The sequence below is a fragment of the Glycine max genome, chromosome 20 (assembly GCF_000004515.6).
Source record: "Glycine max cultivar Williams 82 chromosome 20, Glycine_max_v4.0, whole genome shotgun sequence".
NCBI classification, from domain to species: domain Eukaryota; kingdom Viridiplantae; phylum Streptophyta; class Magnoliopsida; order Fabales; family Fabaceae; genus Glycine; species Glycine max.
Window position 1 is genome coordinate 31138461 of NC_038256.2, and position 22750 is coordinate 31161210.

The 22750-nt window shown below is 31.8% G+C and overlaps 2 protein-coding genes and 1 long non-coding RNA gene across 4 annotated transcripts; 2 read left to right on the forward strand and 1 right to left on the reverse strand.

Moving 5' to 3' along the window:
* Positions 1–1804: 1804 nt before the first annotated feature.
* On the forward strand, positions 1805–9800 carry LOC106797576 (uncharacterized). Of its 2 annotated transcripts, XR_005890233.1 has the most exons (5): positions 1805–2622; positions 3033–4442; positions 7547–7683; positions 7809–8004; positions 9664–9800. It is a non-coding gene; the product is annotated as an uncharacterized lncRNA (long non-coding RNA). The 2 variants fall into 2 exon arrangements; XR_001386861.3 differs by lacking the exons at positions 1805–2622; positions 3033–4442 and having other exon boundaries at positions 4451–7683.
* A 1090-nt stretch (positions 9801–10890) lies between these two features.
* LOC102660775 (probable amidase At4g34880) lies at positions 10891–12872 on the reverse strand. Its single transcript, XM_006606774.1, has 2 exons — positions 12366–12872; positions 10891–10896 (listed from the first exon to the last, which is right to left on the reverse strand). The coding sequence occupies exons 1-2, from the start codon at positions 12870–12872 to the stop codon at positions 10891–10893; spliced, it is 513 nt and encodes a 170-aa protein (XP_006606837.1).
* A 1039-nt stretch (positions 12873–13911) lies between these two features.
* LOC100784410 (agamous-like MADS-box protein MADS3) lies at positions 13912–20802 on the forward strand. Its single transcript, XM_041013541.1, has 8 exons — positions 13912–14004; positions 15315–15367; positions 17540–17615; positions 17836–17897; positions 18112–18211; positions 18605–18701; positions 20543–20608; positions 20708–20802. The coding sequence occupies exons 1-8, from the start codon at positions 13912–13914 to the stop codon at positions 20800–20802; spliced, it is 642 nt and encodes a 213-aa protein (XP_040869475.1).
* The last annotated feature ends 1948 nt before the right edge of the window (positions 20803–22750 follow it).

Below are 22750 nucleotides of genomic sequence, written 5' to 3' on the forward strand. Positions count from 1 at the left end.
GAAGCAACCAGGTATGCTTCGTCTTACTCTTAGCTTTTATGTTTTGGAAAGAAGCAACCGGCTAGTTCTTCTAATTCTACACTTTTTGTTTTTATTTTTATAGCTCTTTTGTAGGAGAGTTATGGTAGAGATTGCAAAGAGTTACAAAAGATAGCCAAGAGAATTTTGAGCCTCACATGAAGATTATCAAAATGAAATATTATTAATTAAATTAATTTTTGACTTTTTTAAAAGTGAACAGTTTTAAATATTTATATTGCAGTATTTTTATTCTTTTCACTTTATAATATACAAGCTAAAATATTAGTGTCCAATCACTAGGCCAAATTTAGATATAGATAGTACCCATTATATAGAGAGCATATTTCATTAAAAAAAACTATAACAATAACAAAAGCAATACTCTATTTTTGTGTATACTGTTTTTAACCTTTTTTAACAATTAATTGTACACTAACTCTTTTTTTTTTAAATTTCCATTCAATCTTTTCTCTGTAAATACCTATTTTTTTTTACCTATTTATACTTCAATATCTTTAATTTTTTTTTACCTATTTTAACATTTAACTATACACCATTAGCATTCACCAAACATAAGTCCCTCTTAATATGATGAGGACATTTTACTCACAATTGTAAATACCCTACCAAACAAAACATAATCCCCTTGTAAGATTAAATTATTATTATTAACACATTTGCATTGAATTTTACACAACCCCTCGCTATTGACGATAAAAAAATATCTATATGTTACCCAACCTATATTTAAATGTACTAGTTCAAAACTTTAAAATTTAAAACTCATACAGTCCGTATTCGTTGTTCATCCCCAATGATGGTGTGTTTCGTTCTGATCTTTTTTCATGTTTTCTCTTTTTGTTTTCTGATGTTGAATCTTGTGGAACCACTAAGTTTATTTTACCTCATGGTAGTTTCTTTCTTCGTGTGAATTTCCACAGCGTGTGGTCCTAGAACTAAGTCTCACGTCTTTCACTTAAATCTTTGTTAATTAAACATTTTTAATCTTTCTTTAGGATGAATCTTTGTTTAATAGGATGTTATGATTTTGAAAAATTGTCATGTTTCTTTATATCCTTCCTCTCCACTCTTCAATATAAGTTTTTTTTTACCTGTTTTAATATTTTTTGTGCATCAGAATAATAAACAAAGAGAAAATGAGAAAACTACACACGAATTCTCTAGCAACAAGCCCAACAAACCTATATTGTCCAAAGAACTTTCATTTAAACATGATGCAAGGAAATTCTAGAGAAGTCCAACGAACCATTCTGTATTTACTAGAAGAAAAATGACATATGTCTATGGAAACTTTTTAGAGACATAAATTATTGTAGGCAAAAGTCAAAAAATATTTATATTTATAATTGTTTGTCATAGGTAAAATTCAAAGATATGTACCTACTATTATTTGATGCAGGTGAAACTCAGAATAACTTCTATTTACAAATATTCAGTGTTGGTAAAATTTTCAAAAATGTATACCTACGATTACTTTGTGTTGATAAAATCCTATAAAACTTACACCTAGAGTCCATTGGTGTAGATAAAGTTTAAAAAGTTTCTACCTACCAATACATAGTATAGGTAAAATCCCATAAAATAAATACATGTTAAAATAATTATTTTTTAAAATATAGATGTTATCTAACATGCAGCAAATATCAGATAAAACTAAAACTTATTCTACACTTAATCTTATCATATTCTACTCATATCATATCTTCATATCTTATTTAATTTTATCTTATTTTAATCTTTAAACCAACTTGACCCTTTCAAATTTCAATACACTTTGGTTAATTTTTTTTTTTTTTTTGCTGAATGACACTTTGATTAAACTCTTGTTTGCAAGAAATAATTATTTTTATTATTTTTTTAAAAAGTGGCACATCCTTAACTTATCCTTTTTATAAAACATATTTTTTAATTTTATATGTAAAAAAAATATTCTGCTAATTTTAATTTGAATCAAAAGGCATTACATTATTATTAATCGCTTGAAGATTTAACTCAATGATATCTAAAAAGATAGGATTATTATCATGATATTTTTTTAATCTGGAACTGAGGATAAAACCTTTAACCTTACCCGACCCAACGAAGTTTATAAATCAATAATATACAATGCTACCTTTTCTAGGGCTCGTAACACTGTAACCTCACACTTCTCCAAAATTCGTTCTCCCTTTCTTTCGAAACCCTTTTTTTTCTTCCGACAAATCGGCGATGGCAATGACGTCAGTGGTGCCGGTGAACCCCACCAAGGAGATGGACTTCGAGACTTATAAAGGGCATGAAGGCCATCACAAGCTTCGAGGAGGTGGGGATCAAGGACGATCTACTCTGTGGAATATACCAATATAGCCTTCACGTTTGGGTGTGAAAATGAGCGCAGTAGCAAGCAGCAGGCGGAGGAATCAGAACCATGTTTGGGAGAAGAAGAGCAAAATCGTTATGAAAATGAGCGAAACGGTGAAGAAAGTTAACAATGTAGCATTCAAGGTAGGAAGGAACCTCGATTGGGATGGAATGACAAAGCTTCTGGTCTTGGATGAGGCTCGCAAGGAGTTCTCCAATCTCTGTCGTGCTTTTGACGAGGTTAACTCCCAACTCCAAACCATGTTTAGCTACGTACCATCTTTTCTTTCCACCAATCTCTATCTCTCTTTCTTATACATTTGATTTACTATGTGAATTTCCCTCTCTGTTGTTCATAGATGTTAGATCGATTCGATTTTAGGGATCATAACTGATTTACACCATTTTCTATTTTATTCCATTGTTGGTTTTGATTATAAGTTGTTTTCAACGCAATAAGCTAATATAAACACACGCTTAGTGTCCCTTTATCATTTGTGCTACTTCTCTCTAAAATCCTCCATTCAAACATATTCTAAGAATGTATTGTTAAAGGGTTGTGTGTGCTTCACATCTAACTGAGTGCGTTATATTTTAGATTTTTTTGTCTAGGTATTTACATGGGGTGTTTGTTTTTTAATTTTTGACAGGGTTTCATGCTTTAACAATGTCACTAACAAGGGAATTGGCCTCACAAACTGAGAAGGTTATATTGGCTATTGGGCATTCATCAATATACAAGCTTATGCATGCGTTGGAGGTAAAAGCATGGGAGAAAATATAAGGAAACTTGAGTATGGAGTTGTTAATGTTGTTGAACCTGGGAACAAGTACCTAACACACTGCTCAATGAGGGGCTTGGTAAGATGAATGCACCACCTAAGAGTGATGTACCAGGCAAGCTTGCTAGCCTCTTCTACAATATCGGTTCACAAGGTGGTGGACAAGAGACTACAACATAAGCACCCTCTATCGTAGTTCTTGGTTTCTTATTCTATTACCAAGATACATCAAATATTAACATGTGGAATCCTTGATAGGCTCAACAAATATATGGTGGTAACAACAATGAGGATGATAAAGAAACTCAAGCAAGCTGCATAATGTTTCCTTGCCTTCATATTAGATCATACTATTACTATTAAATCATACCACAATATTGCTTGAAAATCATTGCCCATTTTTTAGTCTTGAAATATATTAAGTCTTTTTTTTTTCTATGCTTGCAAGTAATTTTTTTCTTTCTAATCGTGGAAAAGCAAATGCTTTCTAATTTTTTTTCTTTCTCAAGATGATAATGTAGAAACGTATCAGTGCAAGGAAACTACAAAAGAAAATCCTCAACAAATATATGATGGTAACAACAATGAGGATCACCCTTCCTTCCATGAAAGTAAATTTGAAACTAACCAACAAACACAAACCCTGGCTGATGAAGCACCTGCTGGTGAGTAATATTAACCTTATAACTTGCGAACTTTATTTTTGTATTTGAGTATTAATGCCAAGTGTTGCCTTGTCATGTCCCCAATATTTGCAATTTGTTATATTAATCTAATAGGCAATTGATATTCTACTACTCTTGGAGCATCAATATTTTGGTGTCTCAGACGTGCAACAATAGTTAATATGAGTAATTGAAGTTATCTAAGTGGCTATCTTTGTAATAGATACCACAAATTCCATGAGTAGTTCAACTTGTGAAGATCCTCCTCCACCACTATCAGAATGGTATCCACCTTACACATCCTTATTCCATTGATTATCTTTACCTTCAAAAATTTTGCATGCAAATTCTTCATTTTGCTAACTAACAGGTTAGAGGACACGTTTATCGATCTTTACTTATTTGGCTACAAGAACATACAAGTTAGTGGAGTTGATGCAATGATAGTCCATTTGAAACAAATGATTTTTTTTCTAAATATAGATGCTTATATTTTGTTGAATATTGGTTTATGATATTAGTGATGTTATTCTTAATAAGTGATATTGTTATTTCAGGAACATGGTTTAGATGGTGATGAATATGTGAGAATGTTTTGATTGGAAAGAGATTGGTATTCTAGATCTCTTTAGTGGTTGTTAATTAAATTCTAAATTATACATATGATTGTCTTTACCTATTGACTTGTGAAATTCAAGTACACAAGAAATTCAAACAAAAGAAATAGGAAGTAATATTTTAAGTTTCAACTTTCAAGTGTATAAATTGTTAGTGGTTCCTTCTATTTCAAGTTTCAATAATCTTTCTTTCAATTATATTATTTTTTTAAAAGAAAAAATAAAATATATTTAATTAAAAATTGTAATCAACAAAGAGCATAATTAGGAACTATTTTTATTATTATTATATGGCTTTTACCTACAGATGACCTTAGGTACAAGTAAATGACTTTTACCTACAGTTAGAGATTGTAGGTATAAATTAATACCTTTTACCTACATACTTGAAATTGTAGGTGTTACCTATAGTGACAATCAAATATGACTGTAGATAAAAATATATCCATAGGTAAAGCTTATGGTGACAAACTATTAATTATCACTGTATACCCCCTCAAAGTTAACTCCTAAAATGCCTGTAGGACAAAGTCTTTTATACATCTACTTACAGATTTTGGACTTCTAGTGACAGTTTTTGTCTGTAAGTATAAGTCATTTTTCTTGTAGTGATTCTACAAGTCTAGCATAGGGGAAAACTTGTTGAATATCATTGTGTAACACAAGAATTTGGTTAGCAATCTTTCAAACCAGCCAATCTTCATTTTTCTTTTTCTATTTTTAACTTCTTGTTCATCATAATTGAATGTGTAACTAACAAGCAAGTTTGTTCCCGTTTTCTATTCAATCTTTATTTTTTGTTCTTCTTTCTAATGTTTAGGTATTTATGGTATAAGTTAAAAAAATAGAAACATGCACAAAGTCACTGTCGATAAGTTTATAAATTCAAACAATACTATTTTAAACAGTGTTTTATATGCTAATAGGATAGGCTCATTTATTAAATACATCTATATTTACTAAAATAATGGTTGAAGTAGTTAAATAAATTACCCACAAGCACACTCATCTTTTAAAGAAGATGAACTCATTGAAGAGAAAATAAAGATAACAATAAGAAAGAAGTTTATTATTCATTATTATTATTATTATCAACCACCATAGCCCATTAATGTTCTATGTAGAAGATACAAAGCAATAATCATATGAAAAAAATAAATTCCTTAAAAAGTTATTACAATAATTATAAAGGCAACTGAAATGACTATGCAAACCTTATTTGCATGAACAGAAAAAAAAAATTATTTGCTTGAAGATTTGGCGACCATGCATGCATGCATCTACATCAAATGTGTGTAGTGATGCTTACATGGGCTTCTTGTGCTATCCTTCATGTCATGATTAACATATATACCTTCATGTCATGCTTACCATATAGACCCATCGATCTTAGAGCATTTGTCCTTAAAGGGTTACAAATGAATTGTAAACACAAAATTAGCTAATTAACTAATTAATATGACGAGGGTTGGATGAGCCAACATGAAGTTTAAGAGAAAATTAGGGCCCTTAATTTGCTATCACTACCAAAAAAAAGCTTTTTTTACGATGTCTATTTAAAGACGATTATTGAAAAACCATCCTCGTTTAGGTAGTGGTGGCATTTTTGTAAATAATTGCAACTTTTAAAAGACGGTTGTTGCAAAATCGTCTTCAAAACAACTTTTCAAAGATAGTTTTTGTTAAAATTGTCCTTGAAATTAGATCCTCAATGTCGCTTTTACAAAGAAACTGTCATGAGTGGATCTTTATTATCTTGTGGTTCCAGGTAGTCTCGCACTTTATTCCTTTCCTCTCTTCTCCTTGTGTCTGTTCCTCTCCTCGAGTATTTTTCGTTTCAACTTTTCATTCCCTTGCATTCGTTCCACTCTTCTCCTTGCATCCTTCCACTCCGCTGCGTCCCCTTTTCGAATCTGATCCACCACTCCACAGAGAAAGAGTGACATTGGATCACGCTCTGCTAGCGTTGAGAAAAAGAGCAAAAGAGAGGGAATCAGATGATGTGGTGCGCAGGGACTTGTTGTCCTACTCGAGAAGCGGTGAGATGGTTTCGGTTCGGTCGGAGGCCATGGACATCATCCCAAGTTCTCGTCAGCAAAGCCACTCCTCTGGTACACTCACTCTCATTAGATCACAACTTTATCATCTTTGTAACCACTCTGGTCAACTTCGCTTTGATCTCGTTCCCTCACAGGACGAACCTTGTGTGAAACTTTTTGGCTTTCGTTGAACTAATTGCAAGAAAGTGAAGTGCAACAATGAAGACCTTCCTCACTGCTTGACCAAGGATCTTCACACCAGGCAAGTCTATTCGCCTTTGTAATCCACTAACTCTAGTTTGATCGAAAGTGCATTTCCCAAGGTAAGCGTCGAAGCAACCGAGAGTCCCGATTTGGGGATTTTTTTTAGGCTCGACTTTTCAACAGGGAAACATTGATTCCTTAGAGGAGAATGATGGATATTGTTCGAAGAAAGTTGATGGTTTGGACAGAGCAACAACTTTATCTGATGGTGAGATTTGTGGTGGTTCAAATTCCAAGGTTAACAAAGATGTAGGGAAACTGGACACAGAGGTTCTTGTCAAGGATACACCTTCCACTGGGAATGGTTCTTCTCTCAAGAGCAAATATGTAAGGGTCTGACATGTTTTAATTTATTTTCTTTATGTTTATTTATGCATTATTTGGGTGAATTTCATACATATGTACCTGGAGATTAAAGCCCTAATCACACCCTTAATAGGTTTCTTTATGATTATGGATTAGGCCTTCTATCCTTTGTTGTTAGCCCTACCTTAATGGTGGTGAATTGTGAAATTAGGTTAAATGAGTTATTGTGGGTGTTCTAGGTTAAAATTCCCGAGAATAGTACTTTTTTTTAAATATTATTATTGCTTTCAGAGCATGCTTTTATTATTATAGAGCTGATTGGGATCTTTATGCAGGTTCTTAGACTATTGGATTTTTTTTTAAATTTATTTTTTGGAGCTTTCATACTGCCTTTGAGTTGCACTCTGTAATCTAGATGTTAATTAATGATTCTTCTTATGGTCCATGATATGTATTTGTTTCTTAATTCTTTATCCATTTGTGATTTACAGGCCAGAATAGTACCACTCTTCCTCATACATCTGCGGTCCACAAATTGTGGGTTTCATGTTTTTGGGTATTTGTATTTCATTACATATTTTATAATGGTTGAAGACAGTTCAATAACACATAGATTTGGTGCTTAAAGGTCATTTTCTCTTATTCTTTCTTCAATTTGTCTTTTTTTATCCTTCGTCACTTTTTTAGGATTTTCTTTTTAGTTTGCTTAATTGCTCTGGTTGGAAATGACACAGCACATTTTCAATGATGCAGTTTAGCTATTACTACTACTTGTAGTGGTTTGATGTTGAGGGCAGTATGCTGGTTATAAGTGGAGGAAATGCAAAGGTATCATGCTGGCAGCTGCACTAGTGCAGTTAATAATAGTGCAATTGGTGGGCCATCCACTAGGGACATTGGAAGAACTGATTCATCTTTTTTGCCAACTAACTTTCCTGTGAGTTCAAGGGTAAGATTCTATGTCTGCCAATATTTCTTTACTGAAAATGTTATTACCTATTCTTTCTTTTCATATGTTGTTATTGTAGTACATGTGATTAAGGTACTTCATATTCCAAATAAATGTCGTTGTGATAAAACTTCTGGTGCTTTAGTCCCTCTTAGCCAATAGCTTTTTTTTCTTGCAACAGTGATTGATTTTATTATTTGACGTCATTTTGAAACCTTAAAAACTCCACTCATTTATCGGTTCTTATGCATTTAAATGATTGAGATATTACAAGAAGTTTTATCTATTATAACCAACTAAACATCCACCCCCCCCCCCCCCCCCCCCCGCTTTTAATGCTCTTTTCCATTAATATATAAACTTTTGATACTTTGCATTGATGGTCAGATGAGCAAGAAATATTAGGTTTCATATCCACAGGTAGGCATGAATGAATGAGCCACTAGTGAGGGACGTAGTATTTGTTATTAGAGAATTGGTAAATACAAGGTTGAAAAGTATCTATTTCTTTGATTATGTTGGTTCCATAGAATGGTTTATGTTTCAAATCGATTTTGATATTCTATCCTAATATACTTCAAAATAATGTCATACTTATTCACTAATCACTAGAGATTGTTATACTATAGTTTGTAAAAACTGTTCAAAACTTTGAATATTTATCTTCCTGGCTGTGTTGACTAAATAAGTGAAGTAAATGGTATTGTGCTTATGCTGGATGTTATTCAACCCTAAAATTTAGTTTATTTTCTTTATACCGAAAATTTAGCAAAGATTTCATGAACTGATTATCTAATATTATAGGGACCTCTTTGAATCACCCCTATCTTTTAAAAAGTAGTGAGGTTGGGAACATAAAGTTACTGTCACCACTTAAGCTAGATAGCTGCTCATTGATTTATAAAAAAAAACACTCAGAAATAGCCACTAGCTAGCTAAGTTACATAACCAGAATATCTTTTTGGTTTTTTTTTTCTATTTTGAGGTTGAAAGTACACAAACTAGTGTCTGAAATTCCAATTTAGGAGTAATGACTTATCAAATAATTTTCATATAAAATTAGAGAATATGTGATATACTATGATAGCAATAAATATGTAGAAGTTGGTATGGCCTTTTTGTGTAACCTTTTACTCATGTTTTGTGTTGAGATTTCTTTGTTTTCTTTCCATTTAAATAATCAGGAGCTTATATCATTATTTTTTTTTATTGATGTTGCTATGTGGAGGAGCTATTTTTCTAATGATAAAAGATATGGAGTTTTTTCAATAATTTTAATCATAAAAAAAAAAAAACCATAGTTACCTGTGTCTCGATCTCTTATCCATATCAGAATTTATTCTCTCCCCAGTTAACATGCCAAAGAATTACATATTTTTCCTCAACTCAAGTTAGAATGTAAAAAAAATAAAAATCAGTTGTCCAATTCAAAAGAAAAATATTGGGTCTACTTTATTGTCTACTATTTACAACAACTTTGGAGATACAGAGAACGATAGAGCTGTTTGTAATTTTAGTCCTTTGTTATGATTGATACTCCATAATAAAATGGTATATTATTATTATTATTATTATTATTATTATTATTATTATTTGTTCTGATGAATCATTTATTTGATTTTGTTTATCACTTTAAAAACAATGGTTTTACTTTTGCAGACAACCACAATTAACCCATACAAGTTAAAGTGTGATAAAGAACCTCTGCACTCTAGGTAGTTCATGCTTGGAGTAGAACCTGTTTTCAGTTTGTTGCTTAATAAAACTTATGATTAAGTTATTTTTATCTATTTCTAGTTTAAAATTATTACATTGAACACCATATATCTTATGTTGGAATGGAGATTCTCTTGTGTTTGGATTTGTTTTATCGTTATGTTTTTATCTATGCTATTTTCAGTCAATTTGAAAATAGTTGGGTTTTTTTTTTCAAATTTCTTATTTCACATGAAATTTGTGATGATTTAACATGAAAATGTTATTTAAAAATAATATGAAATTTTTATACGATGGTGTGCATGAAATATGAAATTTTTTGATTTAAAAAATACAAAGAAAATAATATTTTTTAATAATAATATTTTCATTATTTTAATTTCTTTTTTAAAAAAAGACATTTTAATATAGTTTTCTGAAAAAAAAATCATCTTAGAAGGATATCATTATAAGACGGTTCTGAGCTAAGAACTGTCTTAGAATGATATCCTTTTAAGATGGTTTTTTAAAGAACCGTCTTAGAAGAGTAGTCTTCTAATAACCTATTTAGAAAAAAAAAATTTAAGACAATTTTTTAAGGAATCATCGTCGAAAGACTTTCGTGGCTTTAAAAACGATTCAAAATCATCGTTAAATATCGTGTACAACCGTTGTTGTATATGACTTTTGCAATAATATATTTAAGAAATGTACGATTATCATTATTCTACCAACTATTTATTTGGCACTCTCAATCACAAACAGTGAGCCAATAATTAAATAGTTACTAATTAAATAGAGTAATGATACTCATACATCTTAATTTTTTTGTATAAGTGGAAAGAAGAAATAAATATTAAAAAAAATGAAGAAGAAACTAATAAATGTAATAACATGCATGAGTGTATGTTTAGTATTTTCCAGTCAGACATAAGTTCCAATTAGCAATACTTGCGCTGATTAATAATTAACATGTACAATTTATTAGAGTGATACCTGTTTGTACAGGGGTATAGAAATGTACCTAGCTTATATCTTAGAATAATGATATGATTTACGTATATTTATTGTAGCGAGAGGGCAGGACTAACTAGATAATGGAAAGGTAGTGACTTAATTAACATCGATATCGTCAAAATTAAAATAATTGAAACTAAAAATCTGGGTTTAGGGCTTTCATAAATATCAATACTAAACCTGCCAATAAAGTAGTACATACTTAATTACCACATTCTGTTAAATAAATAAATAATTGCGACTCAAGTTGAGTGTTCTATCCTTACACTTCACATGTTATTATTGACTTTTCTAATATATCTTAGTTTCACGTGTATAAGAAAATCAAATGAAGTTATTATTAACTTTTTTAATATATGTTAATTTCATGTGTATAAGAATCTCAAATTAAGCTAAATTAACGAAAGTTATTTTAGTGTGAAAATAGCATTTATACTAATGACTTATTAAATAACTTAAAAATTATTTAATATATTATTCCTTAATATTTATTTTCTATTTTTATGTTCATTACTATAATATATTAATCAATCCGAATTTCTCATTTGATTTCCCGGCCCGTATGTAATTCAACAAATATTTATAAAGCAAATCTGAACTTAACTTCTGGCTTTGAGGTACAATGCCTTGCATAGAAGAGGAAAAAAAGCATTAACATATCATTTGCATAATAATTTCTCATTTCATAGTGTGTGTTACAGGACTATTTAATAATTTCTCTTGGCATAGAGCATGTTGACTTTTACATCGATACTGGTATTTTAACTTATGCATTATGCAGAATAAATATTTTTTTATATAATTAAAATTTATAATAAATGGATATATTTAAATATGTAAATTTTGGAAACATATCTTGTGATAAGAAGATTATTCTTATATAAGAGTGAGAGGAATAAATCTAGTTTATACAATATGTAAATGGTTAAAATTTAAAACCATGTCACTACATAAAAAAAGGTATATAACTTTTAAAAAACTTATTTTTTTATTAGATTTAATTGTCAATAAATTTTCTCACTCTCAAATCATAAAGGCTCTCACTATATACATCTATAAATTGTATAAAAATTAAAATTCTTAATTAGTAAATATTTATTAATAAAAAATTATATTTTACATTTCACATTAATAATTAAAATCGTGATATAACATTTTAAACTAAATTATTGAAATTCAATATAAAGGTAAATTGAAAAAAAAAATAGACGACAATGAAGATAAAGTATATAAATAAAGATAAAAAAAAAAGTAGCCCATAAGATGGTTGATAGAGAATTCTTTGACAAATTTGGGAGATATAGTATGTGAAATACAGAGAAAATAAAGAAGAATTTATTGAGAATGCCTAATTCAGAAAGTAAATATTTAAATCTGTTTTATAAACACTTTAGTAACTTATATGCTACTTAAACTAGCATATAAGTGCTTGTCTATTCCAATTTAGAGGAAAAGACACACTCAAACTCTCTAGTAGAAGTACTTAGAGATAAAGAGAAAGCAAGTAGGTATACGTATAATAGGATTTGATAATAAGAAAAAAGATAGATGTTAGCAAAGTGTTTGAACTGATGAAATATTTGTGTATCATTATTATTCCAATTTATAATATTGGAGCAGATGAATGAGATTAAATTACTAATACTAACCCTTCCTAGGCCGCCTCTAGCACTCCAAGCATTGGGTGCAGTTGAAGAGCGAAAGTAACCCCACTCGCTCATGGTGGACTTCCCCAGAATAATAGCCCCAGCATCCTTCAAATTGGTCACCACAAGAGCATCACCACGCACCACAGACCCAAGCAACGCGTAGGATCCAGCCGTGGTGTTCAGCTTGCCCTGGGTTCCCATGTTACCTTTGAGCAGGACAGGGATGCCGTGCAGCGCAAGCAATGCCGCCGTCGAGTTCCTCTCGTGCTCGTGGTCAGCCTTCTCGGTGTCGTACAGCGCATCAAGTTTCACATCTATGACCCCGTTGAGATGTGGGTTGTGCCTAGTAATTTCGTCCAGATAAAACTGAACAAGTTCCCTGGATGTGAGGATTTTTTCCTTGAAAGCAGCTTTGGTATCACTTATAGTTGCTTCTCTAATTCGGATTTGTTGGGCTGAGACTGTGTATGATAAACATGATGATATGGTTAAGAGAATGATTAACATTGTTGAGAGGAGTTGGCAAGGAAAATTTAGGTGTAATTTGGTAGTCATAAGAGCAAATCTAACCAAAAGGAGTTGATTGATATGTTCTTATGCTTTTCATTGTACGTTTTAGTATGTACCATATATATAGTAGGTTGAAGTGATCAAGTGGGTAAAATATCTATTATTTTGAAAACCTAATTTTCAAGAATAAATTAACCCAATCAAATAATGATGTACTATAGAGTACATGAATCTGAGAAATAATACACTTCTAACTTGCTTGAGATATTAATCCATCTCTAGATATTAAACCTACGAGTAAAATATGTTTTTGGTTTCATAAAATATCTCAAAATTTGATTTTTGTCCTTGTAATAATTTTAATGATTTTAGCACTATATTTTAACAAAAATACAAATTTTTATTATGTAAATAGAAACTAAAACTACATCACTTTTTGTAAATGTAGGAACTAAAAACATAAACTTTTTATAATAATTAAAACTAAATTCAAGATATTTTGAGGGGACAAAAATGTATTTTATCATAAATATGATGACATTTTTAATTTTGTAACATGAGTAGTTTATATTTTTATGTTAAATTAAACCAATATCTTTAATAAGATGGTTGTTAAAATATGCATGGTTTTTCATTTTCTTTAATTTTTTTAATCCGTGCTTAATTTTTTTCAATTTTTAATTTTACTGGAATTTTTTCAATTAATAATTGGAAAAATTGAAATATTTACTAATCACTAACAAAATATTTTTTATTGATTAAACCAATTATAAAATTTCCGAAATTTACCTGCAGTATTTTTTTATATATAAATTAAGGTTAGAAAAGATTGTGAGGGAAGGAAACCCCAATTAGGCTAGGGTATCACAAGAGAGCCTCACAACGAGACTAACCCAAATAACATTAAATTGAGGGGAAAAAAATGATCAAAATCAATCTTGGGGGACTGGGCCAAAATTAACAACCAATTATAAAATTTCCGAAATTTACCTGTTGTAAAACCTGTACTATTTTCTATATATAAATTGAGAAAAAGATGATCAAAAACAATCTTGGGGGACTTGGCCAAAATTCACGGGAGGAGCTATCAAAACCTGTAGGAAGAAAGAAAAACTCAATTCCTAAAAAGGTTTGTCCCAACAAAAAGAGGGACAAAATCTCACTAAGAGAAACTATCATGGAAAGAGGTCCCAAAGATAACAAGTTCATCTGCACATGAGTTACTTTTTCTATATATACAAGAGAAACAAAAAAAAATATAGATTTACAAAAAGTCATACAATTATTCCATCTGGGTGCGAAGGCGCCAAGGAACCAACAAAGAGTTTCTAAAAGCTAGGATGACAAGGGAAACTCATTTTAAAGAATAAATTGAATCAATCAATAATGCCTAAGAGAGCATTTGAATCCGAATCATAATGCAATTTTAATTTGTTTGAGCCTATTTGAAAATTATTTTATTTTTAAGCAAATCAAACAATAGCATGTTGGGAAATAATTCGGTCAGCATTTCCTTGCGACTAGACAGTTGGCCCGTGCACCTGATACTCCAATTTGAGTATTGAAAAGTTGGAATAATTAATATTGAGTTACATGTAGATAATAAAGCATCACTACTAAAAATCTTGGTTTTTACAATATAGTAACAACTTCGGTCCGCCTAAAACGATGTTGTATAATAAGCGGTGGCATTTCGGTAATTATAAAGATAGCCAACAAAGACGGTGATGTAGAAACCCGTCTTTGAATTCGTGAATCATATCTTCAACAACGTTCTTGTTGTCAACACGATGTGGTTGGGGCAGCATTATACTCACGTGCTACAAGCAACACTCACTTGCGTCGAACCCTAGCCTTCATCACTATACCCTCCAACAATACTCACACGCCATAGCTAGCCTCGAAGAAGACTCTTGCGCGTCCTATCTAGCCTAAAAAAAAACCTCTGAAGACCTTCCTCAGAGGTCTCCCTTCCTGAGTTCGCATCATCACTCAGCTCCCACCGTCCACGGCGGTGCACCCGTAGCCTGTCGTGACTCACCACTCTCGCGCGACCAAATTAGGTTTGTTGTAAGATTTCTTTTTGGTCCCTCTTTTACGATTTTACCTATTTTTTCTTTTCATTATTTTTTTTTCAAAATACACAAACAAGCAAACAAAGTACTTTGTGTGATGTTTGTTGAAATTATGAAAATTGGATGTTCGTGAAGCTGATTATTTTATATTCGAACTGTTTTGAAGTGAAAATAACACAAACTACTTTGTGTTATTTTCAGGCAAGTAGGAGAAATGAAGTGATGCAGAGCTAAATACTGTTTGCTAGTGCTAATTCCACGGGAACTGCTTTTCTGGTGAAGATAAACCTTTACAACCAAATAATAAGTTGGTATTTCACTCCCCTGAGTATTTCATTGATCAATCTTGGTCTTGCTGATACAGTGTTTGTATGTTGTTAGTGTTTTTATTACTGCTTTGGTAGAAGTAGAAGCTAGGTAGGTGAATAAGTAAGGCTATACTTTTCTTTGGCTTTTTATGGCTTTACTATTTCTATGCCTAGGTGAATAAGTAGTCATAATATTCTGATTAAGCTTTCTATTATACAATAAGCAAGGTTCAGTGTTTTGCAAAAAAAAAAAGTAATGCCTAAATTAGTGCTGAATAACCAGTAACCAAAGAAAAGCAGAGGTAAAACTTTTAAAGAATAACCAGTAACCAAAGTTGTATAAAGAATAAGCAGAGGTGAAGAAGCTAGGTAGGCTCTACTTTTGAAGTGGTTACTGGTTCAGTGCTGAATAACCAGTAACCAAAGTTAAATGTCCATTTACTCTTACTCTGATGTTAGTTCATAACATGTTATATGTTTGTTCCTTTTACAGCCTGGGAATCAATTCATTTGATTTAAGTAGTTTATGCATGGAAACGTGTTAAAGAATGATAATTGAATCATTTTTTTATCTAGTGTATAAGCATGTGAAATAACAAACGAGGTCACTGCTTGAGGGTATTGAAATTGAAGGCACTAGATAAAGAAAGAAAACAGAAAAAAAAGGTGAGAATTGAGATGGGAACGAGATCACAATCAACAAAAGAGAAACATGTTATATGTTTGTTCCTTTTACAGCAAAAACTTGTCCTGCTTTAAACTGGACCTCCATATGCTTATGTTATCAATTACTTTAATGAGTTTCTGTTTGCAGCAAAAATTATAAGGGCCAAATGATTAAATTTATTTCAGGTGCTTGATCGTGCCATCATGTAGCCTTTATTTGTCCATACTTCGTACTCTACTTTATTGCCAAGTGTAGAAGCAGTTACTTCCCTTCACATCTTTATACAAATATTTAAGTAGGCTTTTCATTCTCCATAGGTCCATATAACCAAACTTGTCTTCCACCAAGTTCCTGCGTTGGCCTTGCATTTTCCTCATATCCCTGTGGAAAACAATTGCAATTTAGATAATGCTTAAGTAGATGTCTTGTATTGTATGATCACTTATATGGGAATTTTAGATTTGATAAATAGTTCTAAAAGAGAAGGTTCTGTACTACACCTTTTAGTTCTATAAATTGCAGTTTTCATTAAGTTAACTTTTATTAGCATATGAGCAAATGAAAAAACAAATAATGTCAATCCCATGCATACACAAATTTTACATGTTCAGAGAAAAAGAAATGCCTTCCCATTTTTTAGAAGACCCACGCTGTTAGAAATGCTCAAAATTGATGGGTCACAGCTTCAGTTATTTGAAACCCATTATAGTAAAGCTTCACTTGTGATTGAACACACAAATATCTGTTTTTGATAATCACTGCCCACTCTGGTTTGTCATTTACCAAATTTCCTGTTTTTGATTAGCTAATTATAATTCCAGCCTTAATTTTGCAATATGTTGCATCCCCTGAAATATGATGAATGAATTAAACATTAATTATATTAAAAAAATTAATTACTATTTTGTTTCTCAAATTTATTTTTAAGTTTGATTTCATCCTTTTATTATTAAAATATTGAATTAGATCTTTTAATTTTTAAAAATGATTCAGTTAGATACTTTCATTTGTAGAAGTTTTAATGATGTACTTTATTTTTTTTATAATAGTTTTAATTTGATCCAATTTCTATTTTCATTTGCTTTAAAAAATTAAAAAAATAAGATCAGATTTGGTTTTAAATAGGACCAAATTAAATTTATTTAAAAAATAAGAGATCTAATTGAAACTTTTGAAAATGAAAGAATTTAAAATTAAAGGACCTAATTAATTTTTTTTAATAATCAGATGATTAAACTAAAATTAAAGAAAAAAAATAGAAGAGGAAAATAGTGATTAAGTAAAAAAAGAAGCTAATTGCTCGTAAAAGGTGTTATGTGACATATAATTATTTGTGATATGCTAAGTGTCATCAAGATTAAGTTTATCAAACAAGTTAGTCTCTTTTAACATGATAAATCAAAGTTTGAGTTTTTTCATTTCACTTAAGTAGATGTACTTGTATTGTATGAACTAATAAATATAGTCTTTGCTAGTTAAGAAAATCATGTGAATAAAGTACAGAACCTTCTTAACAATTGTCCAAACAACACCTTCAGTGCATGGTGGAGTTGTAAGAGAACCAACATATTCTGTTAAGCTAATATTGACCAATCAGTTTCCCTTAATTTGCAGGACTACCAAAACTATTGAGCAATACCATCGTAGCTCTTTTACTCCTCAAGACGAACACGTTGAATGTGAAACTCAGGTACGCATGTGTTCACTAACTCAAGTTAGTAGTGAATTATTTTTCTTAGATAGAATTAATGCAAAAAGATAGCCCTGTCTACAACAATATATATATATATATATATATATATATATATATATATAAGTCTTAATGATATGATACATCTCTATATATAACAGCAGTCAATTAATTTGATCTTGTTAGTGAATATTTATTAATTTTTTGTTTTGGCAATCAGAGCTGGTACCAAGAGGTGTCAAAGCTAAAGGCAAAGTATGATTCTCTTCAAAGGACCCAGAGGTAATCACTTATGCCTCTTCTAAAGAATAGACTTGTTTTAATATATATCTAATATCTAATACCTTCTGATGAATATATTATGATGTTTTCAGCAGTCACATGCATATGTATCTTAATCACAAACAAAAGGAGTTAATTAATATAGTAACAAAGGTTAGAAAATCATAACCACCCATGTAAAGTTAATTAACTTTCCAATGTATTGTTGTTTTAGGCATTTGCTTGGGGAAGATGTTGGACCATTGAACATAAAGGAGTTGCAGAATCTTGAGAAACAGCTTGAAGGGTCTTCAGCACAACCAAGGCAAAGGAAGGTGCGAACACATATTTGTAGAATTTATCTTTATTGCTCTATATATGGATTCTTGATGGTACTATACCTTAATTAGGTTGTAAAGCATGTGCCTATATACAAGAACTGACAGCAATCTTTCCAGTACTTTAACTAGACTATGCATCATACTGTTTGTGATCATATATATATATATATATATATATATATATATATATATATATATATATATATAAAGTATGTGTACGTATAATCAATGTTTCCATATGATATAAGGCTGAGGTAAGGGAAAAAAATGATATAGAGGAAGGAGTTTACATGCCAAAAGATATGTAAAGTTAACTAGTTTTTTATTTTTCGTTTCAAAGTCCTTGAGATAGTTGGGATAAGCATGTTCCTTAATTGTTTGGGGCAGTGTTTGGGTGGTTCTTGTCTCGGTTTTGGAGGGATTCCAACCCCGGCGAGAATTTGGGAGGGAGTTGATTGTATAGTGGGGTTTTTTGCTTTAAGTGGTATACAGGTTTTTGGTTGGATGTTAATGATGTTGGGGTATGTTAGGGTAGTGAAGCTTTACTAGTAGGACCAGTGGGAACTTTTGTGAGGACTTTTATGTTTTTCTTGTTGTACAAGGTTCTCCCCACTCCTTGTGGGTATCCCTGTGCACTATATATTAATATTATTATTTGTCTTCCAAAAAATGAACTTACAAAAACATGAATTTGAGAATTGAAAAAATATAAATTTTAATTTGAAAAATTGAAAATGATAAATCTTAAACTTGAAGGACTAAAAATATATTTAAGGAAAAAAATACGGAAAAGTGTAAAATTGAGGGTGTAAAAGTTATAATTATGAACAAACCTGAATTAAAAGTAACATTTTTTCATAGAAATTATGTTTGTACCATTTTCTAATAGCTAAGAGAAATAAGAAGAGGATAGAGGGAAGTGTAAAAATCAAATGAATGATATAATAGAAGAAAAAAAATGAATTTTAAAAAATTATAAAATCTATTCATAAGAATAATATAATTTGTTTTCAAGCACACTCCAGGCCCACTTCCAGCAAGGCAGCGAGCGGTACCACATATGCTTTGCTGCCAAAGTATGTGCTTTGCGGTACCACATATGTTTTGCTGCCAAAGTATGTGCCTGTGTCACAATAGAGTGTGCATTCTTTTAAACAGTGTGCATTCTTTTAATCCCTCGTGAAAATTGCAACGATATAAACAATGTGCATTCTTTTAATCCCAATACAACATTCAATTTTCCCTTGTGCATTTCTGAGCATTTTCTAAGAGATGAGCATCTGCAGAGTCATTAGTACTGGTCATTTGACTATCAGTAGCTCTAATTTTCTTTTGTCCAATTTCATCTGGAAGTTCAGGCTTGTCATCTTCTTCTGGAAGTTCAGGCTTGACATCTCCATCATCAGCCTTTATATAAACTTGCTCATCACTGTGAAGTCAAGGACGAAAATCAGGGAAAAAGAAGAAAGAAAAGAAAGTCAAATTTTGAACTCCTCATGTGATGAACATAAAACAAGTAACAATTAACACATTTATTTCGACAGAATATGCATTTAAATATCATAGACAATTGATGCAGTTTTAATATCACACAAGAGTATCAAGAATATCTAGGCACCAGCTCCTATGTCTTTCTGTTTAATTATGACTATTAGAAAACATCAATATTCAAAGGGCTCTTTGCAACCGGCAGCACCACTTTCATGATGATATTTTATGCCAACAACTACATCTTTCAGGCTTTAGAATAATATACGACTTTCTATCTATTTTGTTAAGAAGTGCCCCATTAGCTAGGAAAATAATCTAAGTAGTTGTTATAAGACTTGAACAACCCTCTCCTCTCGAGCTAACTTTTATGATTGAGTTAGGTCTGGTCCATTTAATGGAAATACTTGATTTGGTAACTGTTAAGAATATAGGCAAGTATTATGGATTAAGGAAGCAGCGACTCCTAAAATCAAGGGGTGACTAATTGGGAGCTTGATTCTAGGTGGCCAATTCCTATTAATTAGGATGTTGATTGCAGGGTGATAGATTGACAATTAAACATTTGTATACCCTTAACCAATCCTTCTATTATAACAGATGCAGTAGGGACACTCCCCTTTCTTGAGGTGTTGAGTGTTAGACACGTTAATTCCCACACCAACACCAGTATGGCACATGTTAGACACTACTCATTCAATGTTCACTTAAAAAAAATAATTATTGACCCAAACATACTATATGACTCAAACACTCAAGTCAACACCTCCATCTGCATGATATAAATGTTATTTTTTTTATCTGCACTTTTATGTTAATTTAATGATATAAACCCAGATGTGTCTGAGGATGTTCGTGTCTACACTGAAAATGAGAACAAGTTCAAAATTGAGATTCCCCAAGGTAAATTGAATAACTACAAGTTTGGAAGTAAAACCATACACTTTCAATTTAATTGCTTAAATTCTATACTCCTTGTGTTTTTGAGGCTGGATGGATCAGAATGGCAAGTGGGAACAAGAGACGGAGAATCTAGTGGGTTTAAATCCATAACTGCTTTCTACCCAACTGTTGGAAATAAGGCTTTTTATGTTTAGGAAAAGTGTTTAGGAATATTGGAGACTTTGAATAGAAACTTGATAGGAAGGAGAATTCTTTATGGAGGAGAGAACTTTGTATTTTTACTTGATACAAATGTGTAGGATTACATCTCTATTTATACTACTCTAAGGAGAACTCTAGACACACTAATTCTAGAGAGTTCTCAACTCTAGAGATCCAAAGAGTATTCTAGAGAATATTAAAACCATAAGAAATATCTAGACACTCCAAACACTACAAGAATTCTCTAGAAACATGACCCATAATTACTTAAGCCCAAAATAACTAAGTCCAAGGAACCAAATAATTAATTTGGGCCCAAATCAAGTTTATATTTCAACATCCCCCCTTAAACTTGATTTGTGACTCCAAGCATACTCCTTAGCTTCACGAAAGTTTCCAACTTGAGTGGCTTTGTGAAAATGTCGGCAGCTTGATCTTGAGACATCACATACTTCAACTTTACCTCCTTCTTCTCAATACATTCTCTTATGAAGTGGTAACGGGTGTCGATGTGCTTACTTCTTTCATGAAAGACTGGATTCTTTGTCAAAGCGAGTGCTGATTTATTGTCAACACATATTTCCATAGGTTCTTCTTGTGGCATTTTTAACTCTTTCAACAAGTTCCTTAGCCAAATTGCATGACAAACGCATGATGTGGCAGCGACATACTCGGATTCACAAGTTGATAGTGTGACTATTGGTTGCTTCTTTGACAACCAAGTGAAAGCAGTATCTCCCATAAAGAACACAAAACCAGTAGTGCTCTTTCTATCATCCAAGTCTCCACTCCAATCGCTATCACTATAGCCAACAATGTTATAATTGTCAGAAGAGTAATAGTGCAAGCCAAAGTTTGTTGTACCTTTGATGTATCGAAGGATTCTCTTTGCCGCCTTGAAGTGAGTTGTGGTTGGAGCTTCCATGTAGCGACTTACTACTCCTACAACATAGAGAATATCCGGCCTTGTACATGTCAAGTAATGTAAACTTCCAACCAAACTTTTGTAAAGAGTTGGATCCACATTCTCTCCTTTTTCATGCTTGCTCAACTTGCTGCCACATTCCATCGGGGTGCCAACTGGATTGGCGTCTTCCATCTTGAACTTCTTAAGGACTTCTTTGGCATAGCCTTCTTGGGTGATGAAAATTCCTTTGTCTTCTTGTTTTACTTCGATGCCGAGATAATATGCCATGAGCCCCATATCCGTCATCTCAAATTCATTTGACATATCTTTCTTGAACTCTTCGAACATGCTTGGATTGTTCCCTGTAAAGATCAAATCATCTACATACAAACACACAATCAAAATATCTCCACTTTGCGCTTTGATATAGAGTGCATGCTCATATGGACACTTGATGAAGTTCTTGTCTTGAAAGTATTTGTCGATTCGAACATTCCAAGCTCTCGGTGCTTGCTTGAGACCATACAACGCCTTCTTCAACTTCAAGACTTTTTCTTCTTGCCCTTTTACTTCATAGCCCAGTGGTTGCTCAATATAGACTTCTTCTTCGAGAAAACCATTCAAGAAGGCTGACTTCACATCCATTTGATAGATCATCCATTTATTTTGGGCTGCCAAAGAAATGATCAGTCTAATAGTTTCAAGACGAGCAACAGGAGCAAATACCTCATCATAGTCAATTCCTTGTCTTTGACTATAGCCTTTAGCCACCAATCTTGCTTTGTATCTCTCCACATCTCCTTTAGCATTCTTTTTTGCCTTGTACACCCATCTTACTCCGATTGCTTTGTGTCCTCGTGGAAGTGTAGTAAGTTCCCACGTATCATTCTTCGTGATTGACTTGATTTCTTCGTCCATGGCGTCTTTCCACTTTATGTTTTCCGCCGCTTCTTGATAGCTTAGAGGCTCACAATCACCAAAAAGACAAAAAAGGTTAATGTCGTTTAGGTTTTTGGTTACCTCATAAATCTCTT

Bases quoted from the DNA above. Each gene is read 5' to 3' on its own strand.
- LOC102660775 (XM_006606774.1), bottom strand. From the start codon at position 12,872: ATGTTAATCATTCTCTTAACCATATCATCATGTTTATCATACACAGTC.
- LOC100784410 (XM_041013541.1), top strand. From the start codon at position 13,912: ATGATCAAAAACAATCTTGGGGGACTTGGCCAAAATTCACGGGAGGAG. The intron at 14,005-15,314 runs GTTTGTCCCAAC...TTGCTGATACAG, and splicing joins AAAACTCAATTCCTAAAAAG to TGTTTGTATGTTGTTAGTGT. The intron at 18,212-18,604 runs GTGCGAACACAT...TGTTTGGGGCAG, and splicing joins CACAACCAAGGCAAAGGAAG to TGTTTGGGTGGTTCTTGTCT.